The following is a 21,138-nucleotide window of genomic DNA, read 5'->3' on the forward strand; positions in this document are numbered from 1 at the left end:
CAGGTTTCAGGAGCCCCGGGGAGGGTTCCCAGGCCAGGCCTGTGGAGAGGCGAGTGCTCGAGGGAGGAAAATAAGCTCAGTAGTGTGTTTTTTGTGGGTGTGTATCTTGCCTTCCGCTCCTTTTCCTGTTGGGGGGGGCCCACACCAATGAGTGGCAGGGCCCCTGTCACATGGCCCTGGCTCTGACAGCTTGGAGGTGGAGGGGGGAGCCAATGTGGTCCCATCAGCCGCCAGACGTCAGGACTGAGGAACCGAGAGGAGGGCTGGGGATCTTGGAGCCCCCCTGCAGGGCCCTGAGCTGGGCAACCATCTCGGTCCCCTGGCCCTCTGGAGGGTGGCCGGCACTCAGCTCAGCCCTTTTCTTCCCCCACCCCCAGCTCAGGAGGCAGACACATCATGTTCTCCAGGAAGAAGCGGGAGCTGATGAAAACCCCATCCATTTCCAAAAAGAGCCGGGCAGGAAGCCCCAGCCCCCAGGCCCCCTCGGTGAGTGGTCCTGGCCTGGTTGGTAGGGGGAGGAGGCTGGGAAGGCCTGGGCTCAGCACAAACCTGAGGCTCCCTGATATTCAGAGCTGGAAAGGCCCTTGGACATTAGCTACCCCAGCCCCATGGCACCGAGGTCCGGATCAGGGATCGCTTTGCTGAACAGCCCTAAGAGGACAAGGAGCTGAACCCCAAACCTCAGCTTATTCTCTGGGCGGGCGGAAAAGGGGGAAGGGCCAGAGAGGAAAGGATAGAGCTACTTAGGGTGGCTGGGCCAGGAAATGAACCCTCAAAGCAAGATAAGGACGGGTCTCTAAGCTGGAGTGAATTGGGGGTCCCAAGGGGTAGAGTTCTTTGATTGGGTATCTCAATTTCAAGATTTTTCCACGAGTTCTTTGATTGTCTCTACTTTCCCCTTAAGATTCAGGGTTGGGCCCCCAAATTGAGGCAGGCTTTGGATAGCCTTAAGGAGAGTTGTCTGGGTAGGGGGCTCGCTCCCTGGGGATGCATTGCACTTCCTCAGCAGTGGTCACGCCCATACTCGGCCCCCCTTCCCTGCCCTGGGTCCTCCCATTCCCCCATGAAGCAGCGTCCAAGAAGCTCTCTAGGTGGGGCTCCCCCTCCTACCCTGTGTCCCACTCTGGGGGTCCTGGAGGTCAGGGGGATGTTAAGTCGAAGACTGGGGACAAAGCAGAGCTACAGCCCCTACTCAGTTGGTCTAAGGGGGCCTGAGTCTCTCAGCAGAGACCCCTGCGTGCAATTGAAGGTAGGCCTGGCCAGGGCACCAAGAGTGGCGGGAGGGAAAGAGGGAAGTTGGGCTTCCAAGCCTGGCTGAGCAGAGGGGTGGGGGGGAGGACCTACAGGCAGTTCCCCCTCTGCTCCCCCTATTTGAGCTGGACACTTGCCTGACCCTCTAAGGACTGGGTGGCTTTCTCTGGAACTCAGGACCATTACAGGAAGCTGCTGATTCTTACCAAGGGTCATTGGGAGCCATCTTGGAAAGACTCTGGGATATTGAGGATTCTGTAGACGGTTACTGGGGGGATCCTGGGGGCTGCTCATGCTTTAGAAAAAGTCCTTTCTCCTCCTCTTCACCTGGTGAATTCCTGATCATCCCTTAAAGCCCAACTCCAGAGCTGCCTTTTTCTGAAAGACTTCTTGACTCCCCTGAGTTCCCCTGGCACCTTCACTCATCATGGGCAGCTGTGGGTTGTAATAGTTATTTAATCTCACCCTCTCATTTTACAAATGAGGAAACTGAGGCCCCTGGAGGTTGAGAAGGTTTGCCCAGGATCACATGCTCTCAGACAACATCCCCTTAGCTGGGGCGGGATGGGGATGGGGGGAGTTCAGTTCCCAAATCTGTCTTTCCTTGCCTTCAATGGACACCAGTGATGGAAAAATCCCATCATTACGCTAAGTTTTCAGTTTCTTGTCCAATATATCATTGCCGCTGTCATGAACCTCCCACTCTTTGATGGAAATGAGGGAAACCTAGGAGAGGATGCACTTAGCATCCCTGGTACATAATAGGTGCCTAATAACTATCTGTTTGACTTGTGGGGAGTGTTTATGGAGCTCTTAGGCTCATACTTGGAACACTTGGAACAGACTAGAAATCATTTAATTAGTTCCTCATTTTTGCTCAATAGAGACCAGTGCAAGGTGGCACAGGGATTCAGACCCAATGGATGCCCCGGATGGCGGCATCTGCCCTCCTGCTCCCTTTCATCCATCTTTGGGCACCATTTGGGAGGCAGTATTGATAAAGTAGAAAGGAGGCTGAATTTGGAGTCTGAGATCTGATTTTCAATCCTAAATGCTACATATTACCAGTTATATTTTCTCTCTGGGGCAAAGTTTCCTACTCTGTAAAATGATCAGATGATCTTTAAAATTCCTTTTACCTTTAAATAAGAGCCTCCTAGCTCTGGAGCTCTCCTTTCTCTCTCTTTGCCTTTCAGTGCCCAGATTTCTAAGGGCAAAAAAAGATATTCTATGGGCTAGCACCTTGCGGCCTCTTGGCAGAGGGAAAGAACAATATTAACAAATGTTTATTAAGTGTCTACAATATGTAAGGTTTTGATCTCAAGGGAAGGGAACAAAAAGTTGTGTTTGTTGTTTTTTTTTTTTTTATAAACATAATCCCTTCTAGGGGGATGTTTATATTTTGCTATAATACAAGAGAGAATGTGATGGAAGCTAAGGGGAAATGCAGACAAAATGCTTTGGGAATATTTGAGTGGTGAGTGAACACAATCAGCTGTGGGGATGAGGGAAGGCCTCATAAACAAGCTAGCTCCTGGGTTGATCCTTGGAGGAAAATGAGAATTCTGAAGATCAGAGATGAATATGGTGTTCTGTGAAACACAAATACACTGAGGTGACAGATTGAAGCACAAGATTAAGGAGTAGTTTTCTTGTCCAGTTTAGCTAAAATGTACATTGTTGAAGTAATTTGAAATAAGAATAGGAAAGCTAAAAAAATTTTTTAAAGAATAGAAAAGTAAAAATATAATTTAAAAAATTTAAAATAGAAAGGTTGGTGAGGGGTTGATTGTGGAGGGCATGGAATGCCAAGCTAAGGATTTTCATTTCATCTTTAAAAAAATAGAGTCACTGAGCTTTTTTGAGCAGGATGGTGGAATAGTCAGTGCTTCAGGAAGATTTTTGGGTGTTTTTTTTTTCTCCAGTGGGAAGGCCATAGTGAAGAGAGGAAAAAGTGAAAAAGGGCTAATTCTGAGTTGATTGACTAAGAGGGGCATCTATACGGATACCCTGGTCCTCTCTGGGAAAGAAGGACAAACAACAGAAAAGGGAAAGATCTGAGAGGTGTTGGAGAGGAAGAATGGAGTGGATGTGGGGATAGATTGGATGTGGGGGGCGACAAAGAGGGAAGAATGCAAGATATGAGTTTGGATGTCTGGGTTGATGGCAATATGCTCAAGAGAACGAGGGGTGTTCAAAGAAAGCTTTGGAGGAGCTGTTCGTTTTAGGGACTCGTTTGAGGTCACACAGGTGGGGAGGTCCCATAGACAGTTAGAAATGTGGGCCAGGAATCCCTGGCAAGTAAGAGCTGTGCAGTACCCCGCCCCACCATGAATCCTGTGGTCCTTGAGCACAAAACGGTTATCCAGGATTGCCTCTTCTCCCTTTCTAATTCATTCAGGACCTTGACATGAAGGTCTTGCTCTCCATTCTCTATCACTTCTGGGGAGGGATGAGGAAGAACCCAAGGGTTCAAGCTTGTCTGGGGGAGGTTGGGGAGTGAATTCCCCATCGTAAGCAGAAGTTGATTTGGATGTTGCAGAATGGCGTCCCGTCCATGGACGGGTAGACCCAGATACCCACTGGGGGCCCTCCCAGCAATGAGCTTTTGTGCTTGTGGCACTCTGTCTCCCTGACTGTGGGCTCAGAGCTGAGACAAACAGCCCAACCCCACCCCACCCCCACGAGCTGTAGTCAGAGCAGGAAGAGAGCTGCCCTGCCCTGTGGTTTGGAGGTTCTGTAGAGTCGCTTGTGAAAGGCCCCCAAGCTGGAGGAAATTGAGTAACAGAAGGAGGCCTAGAAAGGGGTGGGGGAGAACCCCATAACAAATCTCACCCCCTTACCTTTGACCTGAACCAGGGACACCCCATAACTTCCCAGTTGGCCCAGAGATCATCAGAGTGAGGAAGGCTCTCAGAGTTCAGATTATGTATATTCTGGGGGACCTTAGACCAACCACATAGAGAAAAGCACACTAGAGGTATGAGGAGGAGGGAAGGGGTAGCTAAGTGATACCAACAGGAGTAGTTGAGTTTAAATCTGACTTCAGAGACTTACTAGCTGTATGATCCTGGGCAAGTCACTTAACACACACACATACAAAGCTTCATCCAATCTCTTCTTGAAGACCTCCATTGAGAGGGATCCCATGACCTCTAGGAGAAGCTCACCCTGCCTTAGGAACTCTAGACCTCCTACAACCCCCTTCCCCCAGGGTCAGTTCTGCTCCTTGGGCCAAGTAGAATCCGGCTTCCACAAAACAGCCCTGATGGTTGCCACCCTCCTCAAGGCTTCATTTCTGCAGGCTAAACTTTCCCAGTTCCTTTAGTAAATCCTCATATGACTCAACCACCAGTTGGATCTCCTTCCTTTGGACGCTCTCCAACTTGTCATAATAACACTAACAATAGCAGTAATAATAACGGTGCTGGAGTGTGAAGGCTGTTTTGGAGAGAGGAGAAACTGAAAGCAGGAAGGCAGTTCTGAGTTGATTGACAAAGGGGGTGGCCAACAATGTAGAATGAAGGGGGCAAATCTGAGGGGTGTTGGGGAGAAAGGATGGATTGGATTTAGTGGTGGATTAGATGTGAAAAATATTCCAATATTTTAGAATATTGGAAGAGGGAATAGTTACTTTCAGCTGGAGGGAACAGGGAAGGCATCATAAAGGAACTGGTGGAGGATAGAAAACTGGGCTTGAAGTCAGGAAGGCTCATCTTCCTGAGTTCAAACCCAGCCTCTAATAATTGCTAGCTATGAGACTCTGGGCCAGTCACTTCACTCTGTTTGCCTCAGTTTCTTTATTTGTAAAATAAGCTGGAGAAATAAATGGCAAGTCTATCTTTACCAAAAAAAAAAAAAAATCCAATGGGATCACAAAGAGTCAGAAACAACTGAAGGAGATAAAAATTAAAATAAAGGAGCTGGTCCCTGAGCTAAGTCTTGGAGGAAGATGAAGATTCTGAAAAGTATAGATAAGGAAGGAGGGCATTCCAAGGGAGGTGGGAGAGAGCAGTAGATGAGTAGAGGAAGACTCTCCATAGTGCTTTAAGATTTGCACGGGAACATACACACATTAACTTATTTGAATCTTACAACAACCCTTTGAAAGAGATATTATTGTCCCCATTTTTGTTGGTGCTCAGTTATTTCAGCTATGTCCCACTCTGGTGACCATTTTGGGGCATTTTTGGCAGAGATACTGGTGTGGTTATTTCCTTTTCTAGCTCATTTATAGATGAGGAAACTGAGGCAAATGGGTAAATGAAGCCAGGAAGTATCTGAGGGCAGATTTGAACTCATAAAGAAGAGTCTTCTTCATTCCACTGTATCACCTACCCACCCATTTTACAGATAAGGAAACAAGTTAAGGGATGTTAAAAAAAAAAAAAAAAATCTTGGCACAGCTCACCCTGCTGGTAAATGTCTAATTCAGAATTCAAAATCAGACCTTCCCCACTCCAATTCTAGAACTCTATCTGCTATGCTAACCTGCCTCTCAATGTTCTTTCTAAATTATGGCAACCAGAGCTGGATACAATGAAGGCAGATTTCAGAGATACTGAAATACTCTCAGAAGGTATTAGCTTTTTTTTTTGACATCCACAAGACAATCATGTTGAACTTGTAGTCCACTAAAACATCTAGGGATTTTTGTAAACAAATTATTGCTTACTTAACCCTATCTTTCTATCTTATACTTCTGGAATTGATTTTTTGAGCCCCAGGGTAAGACTTGACATTTATTTATCCCTACTGAACTTTATCTCTGCTCCAGCTGGTCACAATTTTTTTGGATCCTGACTATTGTCCAGTGTCACCTATCCCTCCCAGTGTTGATAAGTAAAACTTTGTGTTTATCCAAGCCTTTGACAAAGTCATCAGAGGTCAGAACCAAATACAGATAGATCCGTGGAGCTCTCCAGAGGTCAGAACCAAATACAGATAGATCCCTGGAGCTCTCCAGAGGTCAGAACCAAATACAGATAGATCCCTGGAACTCTCCAGAGGTCAGAACCAAATACAGATAGATCCTTGGAGCTCTCCACTGGAAACCTCCTGCCACATTAACATTGAATCATTAATGACTTTCTGAGTCTAGCCATCTGACCAGTTCTATATCCAATTGTGTTACTGCCTAGTTCCCATCTCTGCATCTTCTCCACAAGAAGAGTGGGATCCTCTCATCAAACTCTTGGCTAAAAACTATGTAAGGTTGTAATCACAGCGTACCTTCATCTATCTGTGACGAGAAGAAATAAGGTGAATCAAGTAGGCCCCGTTTTTGGTGAAAGCCTGCAGGTTCTCTGTGATCACTGCCTACTTCCCCTAGATTTCTGGCTCATTTCTAGTCCACCCCTCTCAATTTATAGATGGGGAGAGATGGGTAGAAAGGAGAATATGGCACACGGGAAATAAGGAACACAGGCCCCAGAAGCCAGGCTTTAAAGCTCCGGGTCACAGCTCTTTTCCCCCATATCCTTCTGTTCTCTTCACCTTCCCCTACATCATGATGTCTCCTTTCCTCCGCCAGGAGCTTCCCAGGAAGGATGCCTCGGAGCTCTCATCTCATGCCGCTGGACTGGACTCATCTCCTGGAGGGACTAAGTTGGGCTCGGGGACTGTGGGCACTCTCAAGCGCCCCACCAGCCTGAGCCGCCATGCTAGCGCTGCCGGCTTCCCCCTCTCAGCCCCAGGTACCTGGACACTGGGCCGGGGTCATAGAAGCCCCATGACCAACAACCCAGTGGATGGCAGCGATGGGCCTTTTGTGGAAGTGGAGGACATCTCCCAGCTGCTGGCCCACGTGGCCCGATTTGCCGAGGCCTTGGAGAAACTCAAAGACACGGTTCTGAGAGATGGTGAGTGCCTTTTCCCCTGCAGAGATAGAGTCGTTTGTCTTGGTGGAGTCTTAGGACACCTACCCTCCCCTGCTTCCCCACCTGGCATCAAGGGCTCCTGAGGGCCACACCATGGGGGATCAGGAGCCCCAGATTTATATTCTAGCTCTACCACTTGCTATTTATGATACCTTGTCACTGATTCTCAGCAACCCCCATGGATACAAAATGTAGAATGTCAAATATCAGCAGCAGGAGAGAGAACCCAGAATATCCTCCAACTGGGAGGGACTTAGCTGTCAAACGAGGTGATTGGGCACCTTTTAGCTCTAAATGTTGATTTATGATGTATGGATGGATGGATGGATGATTTATGATGATTATGATGTAATGATTTGGGATCAATAGGCCATCCTGTGGCATTGCTCCGCTGTCTTGGTCCACGGCCTAGCCTTGATGCTGATGCATGTAGGCTGACCTTCTCCCCAGCCTGGCTATGACCAGGTCCTGCTAGGTTCAAGGCTTGAAAGATGGGTCTGACCCAGCCTGGGTTTGTCCTTTATTCCCAAAGTAAGGTCAAGATCATGCTTCCTATAAATTGGGCACAATCCTGTCCTGAGCCATCAGACATCGAGGTTGGGTACGGGGGGCCGAGGAGTCAAGGAGCTCTCTGGAGGTCACAGGTACCTGCCGCCAAGGTGCTGAGAAAACTTCACAGACTCCGCCATACTCTGGGCTTCATTCGGTCTCTATAAATGAGATGGCCGAGTTAACAGAGCCTTGAAGGTTCCTTCCAGCCTTAGCATTCCATTTTCTAAAGATCCTTCCAGGTCTGACGGCATATGTTCTAAGGGTCTTCCCAGCTAGGACATCCTGGGTCTTAAAAACCTTTTAAGATCTGATATTCTGTATTAGAAATCCCTTCCCTCTCACTGCCCTGCTCTGACATTGCATGTTCTAAGATCATCCCAGCTCTGACATTGCATGTTCTAAGATCATCCCAGCTCTGACATTGCATGTTCTAAGATCATCCCAGCTCTGACATTGCAGGTTTCAAGGGTCCTCCCAGCTCTGACATTGCAAGTTCTAAAATCATCCAAGCTCTGACACTGCAGGTTCTAAGGTCCATCCCAGCTCTTTGGACTTTAACAATCCCTGGTACATTCTCTGTCCCATTCCCAACTTTGCCACCCATTGATCTGGGCAAACTGTTGAGGATTTGTTCTTTTACATCAGAACCAGCCTCCGCGTTTCCTAGGCAGGTGCTTCACCCTGGGGTGTGAGGAGGCAGAGTGAGCTCCCCATTCTGTCACAGTGGAAGAGCCACATGGGGAAGTGTCGGGTGAGGTTTACATTTGAGCTCTGACTCCCCGTCCCTGGGGCCAGGATAAGTAAGCTTCCTGCCCCAGAGTTATTTTCATCTGCCTGTCTTCCTGTTTACCCATCAGGGCCTCCAAGCTGTCGGCGGGTAGGGCTGGGCCAGGGGCACCAAGATAAATGCTCCCAAGGCTGCCAGGTTCCTGCCCTGAGTGTCGTGATGACCAGGGAGAGAGCTGGGTCTCTATATACCAAGGCAGAGGGGAAGAAGGGAGTCCATGGGCTGGGGACCACAGCTCCACTCTGGCCCTTTAAGGGGATGCCTGTCCCAGCAGAGATAAAGGAAGCAGGGAGACATTCTTATCAAAGGTGGATATGACTTGTCTGTGAATTGGAACTAAGCCCCTCCTCCCCCCTGGTGAGGCATCCACAGCCCAGACTAAGGGACTGGGAGCTAAGAGCTCTATCTCAGCTTTGCCATTAACCTGGATGTACGAGCTAGAAAGGTCAGAAGAGAGAGACTCTCTATGGGCCCAATCAGTTCTTTCAGGCTGGGTTCTAAGAGCCCTCTCTGACATTCCATGTTTTAGGGTTCCTCCCAGTTCTGACCTTCTCTGTCCTAAGTGGCTCTCTTCTAGCTCTGATATCCTGGGTTCCAAGGACCCTCCCAGCTCTGACCTCCCGGGTTCTAAGAACCCTCCCAGTTCTGACATCCTGGGTTCTAAGGGCCCTCCCAGCTCTGACCTCCTGGGTTCTAAGGGCCCTCCCAGCTCTGACATCCCATGTTCTAAGGGCCCTCCCAGCTCTGACCTCCCGGGTTCTAAGGGCCCTCCCAGCTCTGACATCCCATGTTCTAAGGGCCCTCCCAGCTCTGACCTCCCGGTTCTAAAGGCCTTCCCAGCTCTTACATCCTGGTTTCTAAAGGCCCTCCCAGCTCTGACATTCTATGTTCCAAGGGCCCTCCCAGCTCTGACCTCCTGGGTTCTAAGAGCCCTCCCAGCTCTGACATTCTATGTTCTAAGGTTGCTCCCAGCTCTGACCTTCTTTGTCCTTCTCTGGCTCTCCCTTAGCTCTGATAGGCTGTGTTCTAAGGGCCCTCCCAAATTCTTACAATCTGACCTTCTCTGTCCTAAGTGCCTCTCTCCTAGCTCTGATATTCTTTTTCCCCCTAGTACACTTATTTATTTATTTATTTTTATGAATCATGCTGGGAGAGAAAAATCAGAGCAAAAGGAAAAAAAATCATGGGGGAGATTAAAAATAAACACAGAAAAAAAAAAAAAGAAGTAAACATAGCATGTGTTGATTTCCATTCTGTCTTCCTAGTTTTTTTCTGGATGCAGAAGGCATTTTCTGTCCAAAGTCTGTTGAGATTGCCTTGGATCATTGAACCACTGAGAGGAACCAAGCTTTTCACAGTTGCTCATCACACATTGTTGCTCTTAGTGTATACAATGTATTCCTGGTTCTGCTTCTTTCGCTCAGCATGAGTTCATGTAAATCTTTCCAGGCTTTTAAAAATCAGGTTGTTCATCATTTTATAGAAAAAATATTATTCCATTACCTTCATATATCACAAGTTTACTCAGCCATTCCCCAATTGAGGACATCCTGTATTCTAAGAATCCCAATCTTCTGTATTCTAAAGTCCCTTCCAGTTCTGAGACTCTATGTTCTAAGGGCCTTCCCTATCTCTGATCTTTGTCCTAAGTGCCTCTTCTCTAGCTCTGATATCCTATGTTCTTCCCCCCCCCCCCATCCTGTTCCAGTCAAGGGGCAAAGATTTATTGACAGTAATAGATGCCATTATTAAGTGGACTGAATTCTGAGGGAATCCAGTAAAGAAACAGAACCAAGAAGGGTCATTTTGATATTCTGTGTTCTAAGGGCTCCCAGCTTTGACATACCTTGTTCTAAGGTCCCTCCTAGCTCTGATATTCTGTGTCCTAAGGATACCACCAAAGGCTTCTGGCAGCTGATAGGATTTGAACTGAATTTTGAAGGAGATATGTTAGCTATGGCAATAACATAAGAAAAAAAGAAATTGAGGGAATAGCATAGGCAAAGAGTTTCCTCAAAATGATAGTTTGCTTTTTGAAGATATGATGACATACCTAGAGAACCCTAGGGAGTCAACTCTAATTTGGACAATTAATTGAAATAATTTCAGCAAAGGTAGAGGATATTGGATAAATCCAAGAAGGAAGCCAGGGAAATCTGGATGTGGAGATGAGGAGGAAGAGCAATCCAGGGATGGGGTCAGTCAAAGCAAAGGCTTAGAGATGGGAGATGGAGTTTCACATGAAAAGAAAAACAAAAAGACCAGTTCTGCTGGATTATAGAGTAAGTGGATAGGAATGAAGTTTAAGAGCACTAGAGAGCTAAGAAGAATCAGGGGCTTAAATGCTTATCAGAGGATTTCCTATCTGCTCTTGGAGGTATTAGGGAACCTCTGGGAGGGGACATAACCAGACCTGTCCTACATTTTGGCAGCTGAATGAAGGATGAACTGGAGTGGGGAGAGAATTGAGGCTGGCAGAGCCACCAGGTGTGAGGTGATGAGGGCCTGCCAGTGTCAGAGGAGAGAAGGGGAATTTTGGGAGAAATAGAACAGAGGGCCTTCCCAACTCTGACTCTTTCCTAAGAGCTCTTCCAGTTCTGACATTCCTTGTTCTGAGGGCCCTCCCAGATCTGACATTCTCTATTCTAAAGGCCCTACCAGATCTGAATTCTATGCTTTAAGGTCTGTCCCAGTGCTAACATTCCATGTTTTAAAGGACCTCTTGGTCTGATGTTTATGATGGAAAAGATGAAGTCTGCTTTAGAGAGATGAGTGTTCCAACTAATTATGATCACAGTGGACAACATTCTGACTGGGAGGGAGAAAGGAACTCAAATTGAATTTGGGACCCACCTACCCCAGTGGAGGGTGTCTGAGCCCCACACGATTGCTTTTTAACACTTTGTGGACCTTGAGGGAAGGATGGGAAAGAGCTAGGGAGGAAGTCCTTGGATACCCATAACTCAGAGCCCTTCCCCATCTGGACCTCTCTTTGGAGGAGATGGATTCAGGAGCTTATATCTCAGCCCTGGTGGAGGCTTCATCAGAGAAGAAATAATTTCCTAAGGAAGCTTTTCAATGTCCTTTTCCTTTTGTCCCAATGGCCCTTTCTTCTAGAGCCCTCCCTACCCCCCCACCGTGAAAGTTGGTTATTGGCCAGTGGAGTCGGGGAGGAGGATGAAACCATTTTCAAGATGGGGAAAATGGGGCCCAGAGGGGACTTGCCAAGATCTTCCATTGAGTCAGTGGCAGAGCTGGGAACTGAAGCCCTGGCTTACCAGCCCGCTTGGTCTTAGCCATTGTACCAGTGTCTCCCCTGGGTGTTCCCAGGGGAGGATGTGTAGCCTCTTAATGGAATCTACTGTTATTTCCTGCCTCTGGCTAATAGACTTTCTTCCTGTCCTTCCTCACGTGCGTGAGGCCTCTGCCCTCCTCCCTTCCCTAAAAAAAAATTCCTCTTCCTTCTTTAGGTTTCCATGGCCCTGAATTCCCCCTGAGTCATTGTAGAATCACCCACAGCAACCCCCACCCCTCCTTAGCCCAGGCTTGGATAACCTTCAGCCTCTGCGAACTAACAACTTTGTGGGGGAGAGGCAAGAAAGGAGGAGAATCCCATCCAACTGGCACCTTCCCTGGCTCCCTAAGGCAAGTGTGATCTGGTAGGAAGGGCCCTTGAATCAGTCCCTCCATCTGCAAAAATGGGCCTAATGATCTTTTTGCTCTCTCCCAGGATCTACATTTATGTTTCCTTCTAGTCTTGTGCCATTTATTTTTTTAAGGCAATCAGGATTAAATGACTTCTCCAGGGTCACATAGTTGGTGAGTGTCCAAGGCTGACTTTGAACCCAGATCCTCTTGAATACAGAGCTGGTATTCTACTCACTGTGTCATGTAGCTGCCCTCCCTATCTGTGCCATTTTAATAATAATTTTTAAAATTCTCACAGTATTTTACAGATGTTCATTGAGTTGATTCTCACCATAACCCAGTGATAATAATGAAAATGGCAGTAATAATAATAGCACACATTTATTTTAAGATTTGTAAAATGCTTTATAAATACATTTTATCCTCATAACTACCTGGGATATAGATGCTGTTATTACCCCTGTTTTATAAATGAGTAAACTGAGGCTGGCAGGAGTTAAATGACTTGCCACAGCTATAAATTGTATGAGGCTGGATTGGAACTCAGGTCCATAGGGCCATTATCCTATTACTTTTTCACCTAATTGACATGGTTCTCTACCACGAGGTTCCCTTCTAACTTTGGCATTCTATGTTCCAAGGTTCTGTTCCCTTGCAGCTACTACATCTAGGTTTTATGTTCTAAAGTCCTTCCCTGCTCAGTCTTTCCAAGTTCTGTGTTCTAAGGTCCTTTCTAGCTCTAAAATTCTTCTCTTTAGGGTCTCTCAAGCTCTGCTCTCCAATGCTTCCTAATTCCTTTTCATTCTAACATTGTAATAAGGGGAATTTTGAATTGAACCTATCTTGATCTCTCTCTAACACTTCTGCTAGGCAGAGCAGGAATTATCCCCATTTTACAGATTAGGAAGATGAGAGTGGGAGAAATGAAAGCATTTGTTCATGGACATCCCCTAGGAGGCAGAGAAACAGAAGTCTCCTTTCCCCTGACTTGCCTGTAGTCTAGTCCAGAAACTTTGCACTATCCCCTGCCCCTCCTTAGCAGGGACAGCAGCTGGGTTTGGGGAGATCAGAGTCTGGAGGGCCTAGAACAGGTCCTTGAACATGGTAAATATTTGTGGGATTGATTAGAGATAAACAGAGGAATCCCTCCCCAGCTTCATTTCCCCAGAAAAAAAAAAATTCTTGGTGACAATCCCTCTTGGAGATAAAGCCGTGGCTCAATTCCTTTGGTCAAGGAAAGACAGATATGCAAGTCTGTCCCCTGGGCCGGAAACAAAGCCCTTCTGGCTTAAGAATACTGGCGGGAGCCTGGGCTCCTCTGATAGCCTCGGGGATCTCTGTCCCACTTGAAAAAGGGAGTAGACATCGGAAGTAAAAGGAAAATTTTTATGATCCCAAGATAAGCCACCTGCTCTCAATCTTTGTAAACAACAACCCCCACTACACTACCTCAAACCTTCACCACCAACTACAGAACTTAAACACCTCCTCTCGACGGATTCCAGCTTTCTTCTGGCTTAATGAGCTCACAAGTCTTCCAAGAATTTGTCAATGTGATGAGGCATTAATGATTAAAACGAGATCAATTCCATCCAACAAACTCTGGCTAAGTGAACCAGAGGATAGAGAGCTGGACCTGGAGGCTGCAAGTTCTGAGTTCAGATCTAGTTCTGAGACACTCATAACTGCGTAAATGGTATTAACTCTGCCTCAGTTTACCCCTCTGTTAGAAAAATAGAAAAATTGCCTTAATCACAGTACCTCCCTACAGGACTGTTATGAATATAACCGTGAAATGCCTAGCACATAGTAAATGCAATATAAATGTTAGCTATTGTTAATAATAATCAAATTACTGTGTGTGAGGAAGCCCTGAGCTTAGGGGTTGGAGATAAAGATTCAGATTTTACTCTGTCCAAGGTAAGGGGAAGAAAGACAAGCCCACAGATCTGTGATATAAAGAGGAGGGAAGAAGCTCTAAGGAGTTTCTTCTTGTGAGACCCTAGACTCCTGACTTCCTTATTTTGTGCCTCAGTTTCCCTAGGAGAAGGTTAGGCTTGTTCCTGCTCTAAATTAACTCACACTCTTTCCTAGGAAGGAAAGTTGTACCAGAGGCAAAGGGAAGGGAAAGAGGGGCTGATTTTAAAGAAGGGAAGCTGTGCTGGGTGGAGGTGGATGGGGGATGAGGGACCCTAGGGGCCATCTGGTCCCGCCTCCCCAACCTTTGCAACCTGTGTGTTTTGGGGCCAGTCGCTTAACTTCTTCAAGTGTAATAAGGTAGTTGGGTTAGATTAGCTTCTGTGACCCTGGAAAAGTCAGCCTCAGTTTCCTCATCTGTAAAATAGGGATGATTATTGCATCTCCGCCTTCGGACTGTTGTGAGCACAAAATGACATGATGTAAAGTGCTCTGTAGAGATTCTATGATAAATGAATGGGGAAGATTCCATAGCGCCAGCTCTGGAGCCACGATGCTAGATGCAGTTGAGGAAACTGATGTCCAGAGAAGTTAAATGGGTTGTGCAAACTGACTCCAACCGCGGAGCTAGCTGGATGCCCCCAAGGGGGGGGGGGGGAAATCTTCTAAGCTTGGGGGAAATCTGGGCAGGACACTTCCTCTCCAAGTGCCTTGGATTCCTCCTCTGTTCTGAGAGGGGTTGGAGTAGCCCACCCAGATTTCTCTCCCAGCTCAGAAGCACAAACCAGTTGCATCGGCTCCCCCTCCCCCAACGGCCAGGGGCTCTTCCCCCACCCCCAGCCCTGGGTTTGCTGCCGTTGGAATGTGGGCGAGGGGGGAGGGGAGGACGAGTCCAATTAGGTGAAGGAGGGGGGCGTGAGTCCCCTTGGTCTGATTTGTTGGGGGTGTGAGCCCTCTCCCCGGGAACCAGGGAAGAGGGGAGCATCCTGATGATGCTTTTGGAGACCCTTGGCTCACCCCCGCCGCCCGAGCCTCCCGAGCCCCGCTCCCGTGCTCCCCCCGCGCCCTTCCGCCCCCGACCTGGTTCACCTGTGGGGAGGGGCGGAGGTGTGGTTCCTCGTTGTCCCGCCCCCGCCCCTGTGAGCTGGTTGGGCGCCTGGAACCCGCGTTAGTTCTAGGGCTGTTCGCGCCCCCTCCCCGCTTTCTCCCCTGCGGGACCGCAGGGCAAAAGACCCCTAGCCGGCCGCAGCCATGTGCGTGTGCGGCCGCCTGCATCCCCAACTGGAGGGGAGCCGGCCCGGTTGCCTCTTGGTTCCGCCAGGTGAGGGGGCCTAGGACTGGGGGGCGGGAGGCGGGGGGGGGGGGGAAGGGCGAGGGACCACTGCCCTCCCAGAGCGCTAGAGCACTACCCGGTCCTCTCCGCCCCCCCACACTCTGGCCCGGGGGGACGGATTGGGATCCGGCCCAGGTGTGCTGGGGTGCCCTCACTGCCCCGGAGCTCGGAACCCCGATTGTCTCCTCCCCGCCTGCAGGAATCTTAGAACCGAGCACTCGGGATGTCCGAGCTGGAGGCGCCTGAAAACCGGGAAGTGAGACTTAGACTATAGAACCCCTGCGGGGATCTAGGCTGGTAGGGACCTAGAACATTTTTTAAAATACCGAACTCACCACACCTCCCACTCCCCCCAAAAAGGGACCATTTCCATTTACACGGCCCACCAAAAAAGAGGATTGTGTGTGAAATCTTGGGTCTCGCTTTTAAAAATAAATTCCATTCATTACTTTCAAAACTGTTTTGCTTGTCTGGGCTTCCATCTAAGTTCTTTAACACTTAAGAGAAGTTTCAATTCTTTTTGGCATCCCTATTTCTACTCCCTTTCTCTCCTTTCCCCCCGCCATTTAAAAAGTAAAAACAAAAACAAAGTGGGGACAAACTATTTCAACTTAATAGCTAGTCGAGTCAAGACCACACAATGGATGTCCCCCCAAACGTACAACTTTCTGCATCTTTTTAGTCCAACACCTCTGTTAGGTGAGGAATATACTTCCTTTTAATCCTCCCTGAGAACTCAGTTCTTGAGGCTTTCAAAGTTTATTTATAATGTTGTTCTTGTGTAAATTGTTCTCTCGTTACTGCTCACTTGTCTGGTTGATCACACTCGGGCATCTCCAAGATTGTCTCGGCATTTTTTCCAGCACAATAATGTTCTATTATCAGACCCCGATTTCTTTCAGCCATTCCGATGTAGCACTTAGAAAAGAGCCTTAAACCTTAGAATTTGGAATCATTGCTTAAAAAACAAAAACAAAAACAAAAAAAAAAAAAAAAGGCTGTAGGATTTTGAGATGAAAGCATCAGATTTAGAATTGGAAGAAAACTTTAAAATTTAGAACAAATCAGATTCAACCCTCTCTTTTTACAGATGAAAAAACAGACAGCTGGAGATTAATTGGCTTGCTCTTAGTCACTCTTTAGTAAGTGCCTTGAGGCAGGATTTTTTAAACTGAAAGTTTTAAAGCTGGAGTACCCCAGGCTGACTTTAGATGGAGAATTTCAGCGCTGGAGAGACTTTAAAACTTAAGATGTCAGCTTGGAGGACTTAAGATAACAGCTGCAAAGACCTCAGAACTTGAACACTTAATGTCGGAGGTGGGAGGAACCTTAAAACATATGACTGAGCTGGGAAGAAAATGGTACCATAAAATGTCAAAACTTTTGAGGGAGCTGTAGGATGGATATAGGATTTCAGAGCTCACAGGGACCTTAGAACATTGAATAATAGAGCTGAAAGGGATTTTAAAAAATTTTTCTATATCAGTCATATTGTGAAAGAAAACTCATAACGGAAGGGAAAAACCACAAGGGAGGAAAAAAAGTGAAAATATATTCTTCAATCTGTATTCAGTCTCTTATAGTTCTCTCTGGATGCCATTCCAAGTCCATTGGAATTGTTTTAAATCACCGCTTTGCTGAGAAGAGCTGTCTATACTAGTTGATCATTACACAATCTTGCTGTTACCGAGTACAATGTTCTCCTGGCTCTGCTCACTTCGCCTAGCATCCGTTCTTGAATGATTTTAGAGAATATAATATGTTCTGTTGGAAGGGGTCGTACTTGGTCTCCTTGGCCCCGAAGGGCACATTTAAATGAGAACAGCAACTGGAACTTAGGAATTGGTAGCATGTCAAGGAAAAACTTGTCGAAAACAAGTTAGAGCTAATACAGATCAGATTTGGCTGACCTTAGGAGTCCTACCCCTCTCCCCCCATGTCTTCCAGTCTGAGCACTTGTTGGGGAAATTGTAGAAGGGATTTCTGGTCTGGTAGGTGTAGGTTAGATTCTAAAACGTTCGACTAATTATGATTCTGTGATCTGGGGACTGTTGTAGAGACATACATACTGAAAGTCTCACATTATCTTTGTGAATAAGATAGAAAGATGTGTGATGAATGATAATATAATTAGGTGGGTTTGGAACTGGTTGAAGACTAGTCTTTAAGGGGTTGGAGTCACTTTGTAAGGAAAATTCTAGTGGAGTTTCAAGGTCTTGAGCCCTCTTCTGCAGAACATTTTTATTGATGGTTTGAATGCAGCTGTAGATAACATGTTTATTTAATTTATAGACAACACAATGTTTGGAGGGATAATACAATCGAGATCCAAAAAGGATTGGTGGGCTGAATCTCAAAAGAAGTTCAATATGGAAAACTGTAAGATCCTTTTTGGATATGGGTTTGAGAAATCAATGGCACAAGTAAAAGATGTAGAAGAGTTAATAGAAGTCAACATTGTGACTACATTTAGTGTCCAGAAAGGCTAATTCAGTTTTAGGCTAAAGAAAATCTGATATAGAGACAAGATGATAGGTAATCCTGATATCCCCTACCCTTCATCCCGTCACAGTTTGTGTTCTGTTCTGGGCAGCACAGTTTTTGGAATGATTTCCAGTGGTGACTAGGTTGGTGGATACCTAATCTATATTCCAGATGATCTGTTGGAAAAACTCTGAAGACGCTTTTGGAAGAGGAATCTTCAAATACAATGTGTCCTGAAAGTCTTAGTGCAGTTTTAAGCTTATTAAGACTTTTGGGACCCCTTTATTTGAAAGGTTGTCCAATGGGAGAAGAATTAGATTCACTCTATTTGACCTTAGAAGGCAGAAGTCTTAGGGTGGGGCTAAAGTGAGGGGAAAATTTTGGGAAGAGGAATTGTTGCTTAGAGGAACTTTTTTTGCTCAAAGGAACATCTGTTTTAAGAATTAGAGCTGTCTAAAAGTTGAATGGGTTTTCTTTGAAGGTAATGAGGTCCTAATCCCCGGAACTCTTCCAGGGGAAGTTGAATGACTACGTGTTGGGGATATCATTAGTGGTTAGGTAAGGATTATATTTTTTCAGGGATCCTTAAGCTTTTTTGTGACCTAAATCCTTTGGACAGTGAGTCTGGTAAAGCTTATGGATCCCTTTTCAGAATCATGTTAAATGCATAAAATATGTAAAAGTAGAACCATCACCCCGTTTTTCCTACATTCCTGGCCTCGGGTGACCCCGACGATTTCTTCAGGCTCCAAGATTCTGTGATTCTTTGATGTTAGAACAGTTTCCAAGCTGGGCTTTGTTGAGCAGGGATGGGGCGTGTCTCAGGTGTGTCTCGGACCATACTGAGATTTTTGTATTGAAAACATCACTGAGATCTTTGATTCTGACCTCATTTTTTTCTGGGAAGAGAGTGGACATCTACAGAGGGTGATGGACTTAGCTAGGGTCACCCAGGGAGCTGGGAATTGGGGATTAGAACTTTTAACATGAGAGGCAGCGTTGCCCAATGCAAGAGGGCTACGTACTCAGTCTGAAGGCCTGGGTTCAAATCCTGCCTTAGTTGGGCTTAAATCCTTTCCCTCCCTGGAGCCTTTGTTTCAGTGTCTTTCAAGTGGGGAGTAAATAATATGAGGGTCTTTGCCTACATCCTATGGAAATGCCTTTTCCTTCTGACTCTGGCCAGCAGGACCCTTTCTGTCATTCTTGGCTGGTTTGCTTTACAGAACAGACGGAGGAGCCTCCAGCTTCTTTCCATCTTGTAGCATCTTAATTTTTTGCTTTTCCACTCCACCAGACGGGGGAGGGAAGAATCCCCACCCTTATTCCAGACACAGAGATGTCTCTCCCAGTCCCTCCCCTTGCCTTTTGTAATGGAGTGGGAAAAGGATTGGACTGGAAGTCCGGGCAAGCTCCTAAACCTCGGTTCCTCATTTGTAAACTAGGAGCTCAGACTTTGGATCTGTCTGTCTATCAGGCAGCCAACTTTGGATCTGTCTCTCTCCCTGTCTGTCTATCAGGCAGCCAACTTTGGATCTGTCTCTCTCCCTGTCTGTCTATCAGGCAGCCAACTTTGGATCTGTCTCTCTCCCTGTCTATCAGGCAGCCAACTTTGGATCTGTCTCTCTATCGGGCAGCCAACTTTGGATCTGTCTGTCTGTCTGTCTATCGGGCAGCCAACTTTGGATCTGTCTGTCTGTCTCTCTATCAGGCAGCCAACTTTGGATCTGTCTGTCTGTCTGTCTATCGGGCAGCCAACTTTGGATCTGTCTCTTTGTCTATCGGGCAGCCAACTTTAGATCTGTCTGTCTGTTGGGCAGCCAACTTTGGATCTGTCTGTCTATCGGGCAGCCAACTTTGGATCTGTCTCTCTGTCTGTCTATCGGGCAGCCAACTTTGGATCTGTCTCTCTGTCTATCGGGCAGCCAACTTTGGATCTGTCTCTCTGTCTATCGGGCAGCCAACTTTGGATCTGTCTCTCTCCCTCTCTGTCTATCGGGCAGCCAACTTTGGATCGGTCTCTCTGTCTATCGGGCAGCCAACTTTGGATCTGTCTCTCTCCCTCTCTGTCTATCGGGCAGCCAACTTTGGATCGGTCTCTCTGTCTATCGGGCAGCCAACTTTGGATCTGTCTCTCTATCGGGCAGCTAAGTGGAGCCGTGGGGGACAGAGTATGGATCTGAGCTCTGATGTGGCCTCCCACACTACCTGCGCGACAGGTTACCTGCGTGCCTTAGTTTCTTCATCTGCAAAATGAGCTGGAGAAGGAGACGGCTGACCACTCCAGCGTCTCTGACAAGAAAACCCCCAATGGGGTCGTGAAGAGTCAGACATGACGAAAAACATCATGTGTGTGTTTGTTGACTTACCCAGCCTGGGCTCTAACCATAGGCAGCTGAACCAGAAGTATCAGCATTGCCCTTAACGTGGGCACATCTGCCTCCTCCCCCACGCTCTCTGGGTGCCCCCTGCATCACCATGTTTCTTGGTAATTTCAGAGCAACTGGATGCTCGGCGACCATTGGCCCACGAATGCTTGGGCGAAGTCCTGCGGGTCCTCCGACAGGTCATTGGCAAATACCCCCTGCTCAACACTCTAGAGACTCTCACGGCTGCCGGGACCCTCATCTCCAAGGTCAAAGGTGAGCTGGAAGGTGAAGAGGAGAGGACTTTTCTGGGTGACCTGTGAGGGGCTGGCACCAGCACCTGCCCGCCTGAGCCAGGCTTCGCCAGTTTGAGGGTGGGCATCAAGTGGGCAGAGGATAATTTGGGATTGGGGATCTAAGCCCCAGAGCCTGTTCTCTGGCAGTACTGGAGACCCTGGGTGACAGCAGCTGACGTTTATTAGATACCCACTGTCTGCGGAGTGCATCCAGCATTGGGGAGATGAACAGTGGGCCCCGACCCTGCCCTCCTCAGGAAGTTCAGGTCGAATAGGGCACTAAGATGCCAACATAGACAACTGTCCTACGGACTGTTGGGTTAAGAGCTCATTAGAGAGGGCAGCCAGTGGCGCAGTGGGTAGAGCCCCAGCCCTGGAGTCAGGAGGACCCGAGTTCAAATCTGGCCTCAGACACTTAACACGTCCCGGCTGTGTGACCCTGGGCAAGTCACTGAACCCCAACTGCCTCAGAGGGAAAAAAAGGAAAAAGCGCATTAGAGAGCTGTGCTTGGCTCCTTGGGGGGGACTCACTTTTGATTGGGATTTCGTAGGGACACTGGGGAGGGGGATGAGCTCTCCATGAACATGGAGGTAGAGTAAGGGAAGGGTGGGGCAGGGGCTGCAGCAA

General features: G+C 47.4%; 1 protein-coding gene across 3 annotated transcripts in view; it reads left to right on the top strand.

Annotated features, from left to right (window-relative positions):
* The first annotated feature begins 208 nt into the window (after positions 1–208).
* The window catches only part of ARHGAP45 (Rho GTPase activating protein 45), a 46,095-nt gene continuing 25,165 nt past the window's right edge, over positions 209–21,138 (top strand). For all 3 annotated transcript variants that reach the window (XM_051972151.1, XM_051972153.1, XM_051972152.1), the window contains exons 1-3: positions 209–486; positions 6,785–7,112; positions 20,347–20,490. In XM_051972151.1, coding sequence (XP_051828111.1) covers positions 397–486; positions 6,785–7,112; positions 20,347–20,490 — 562 coding nt within the window. In that variant the 5' untranslated portion in view covers positions 209–396. The remainder of the gene's footprint in view (positions 487–6,784; positions 7,113–20,346; positions 20,491–21,138) is intronic.

The sequence above is a fragment of the Antechinus flavipes genome, chromosome 1, assembly GCF_016432865.1.
Source record: "Antechinus flavipes isolate AdamAnt ecotype Samford, QLD, Australia chromosome 1, AdamAnt_v2, whole genome shotgun sequence".
Lineage (NCBI taxonomy): Eukaryota > Metazoa > Chordata > Mammalia > Dasyuromorphia > Dasyuridae > Antechinus > Antechinus flavipes.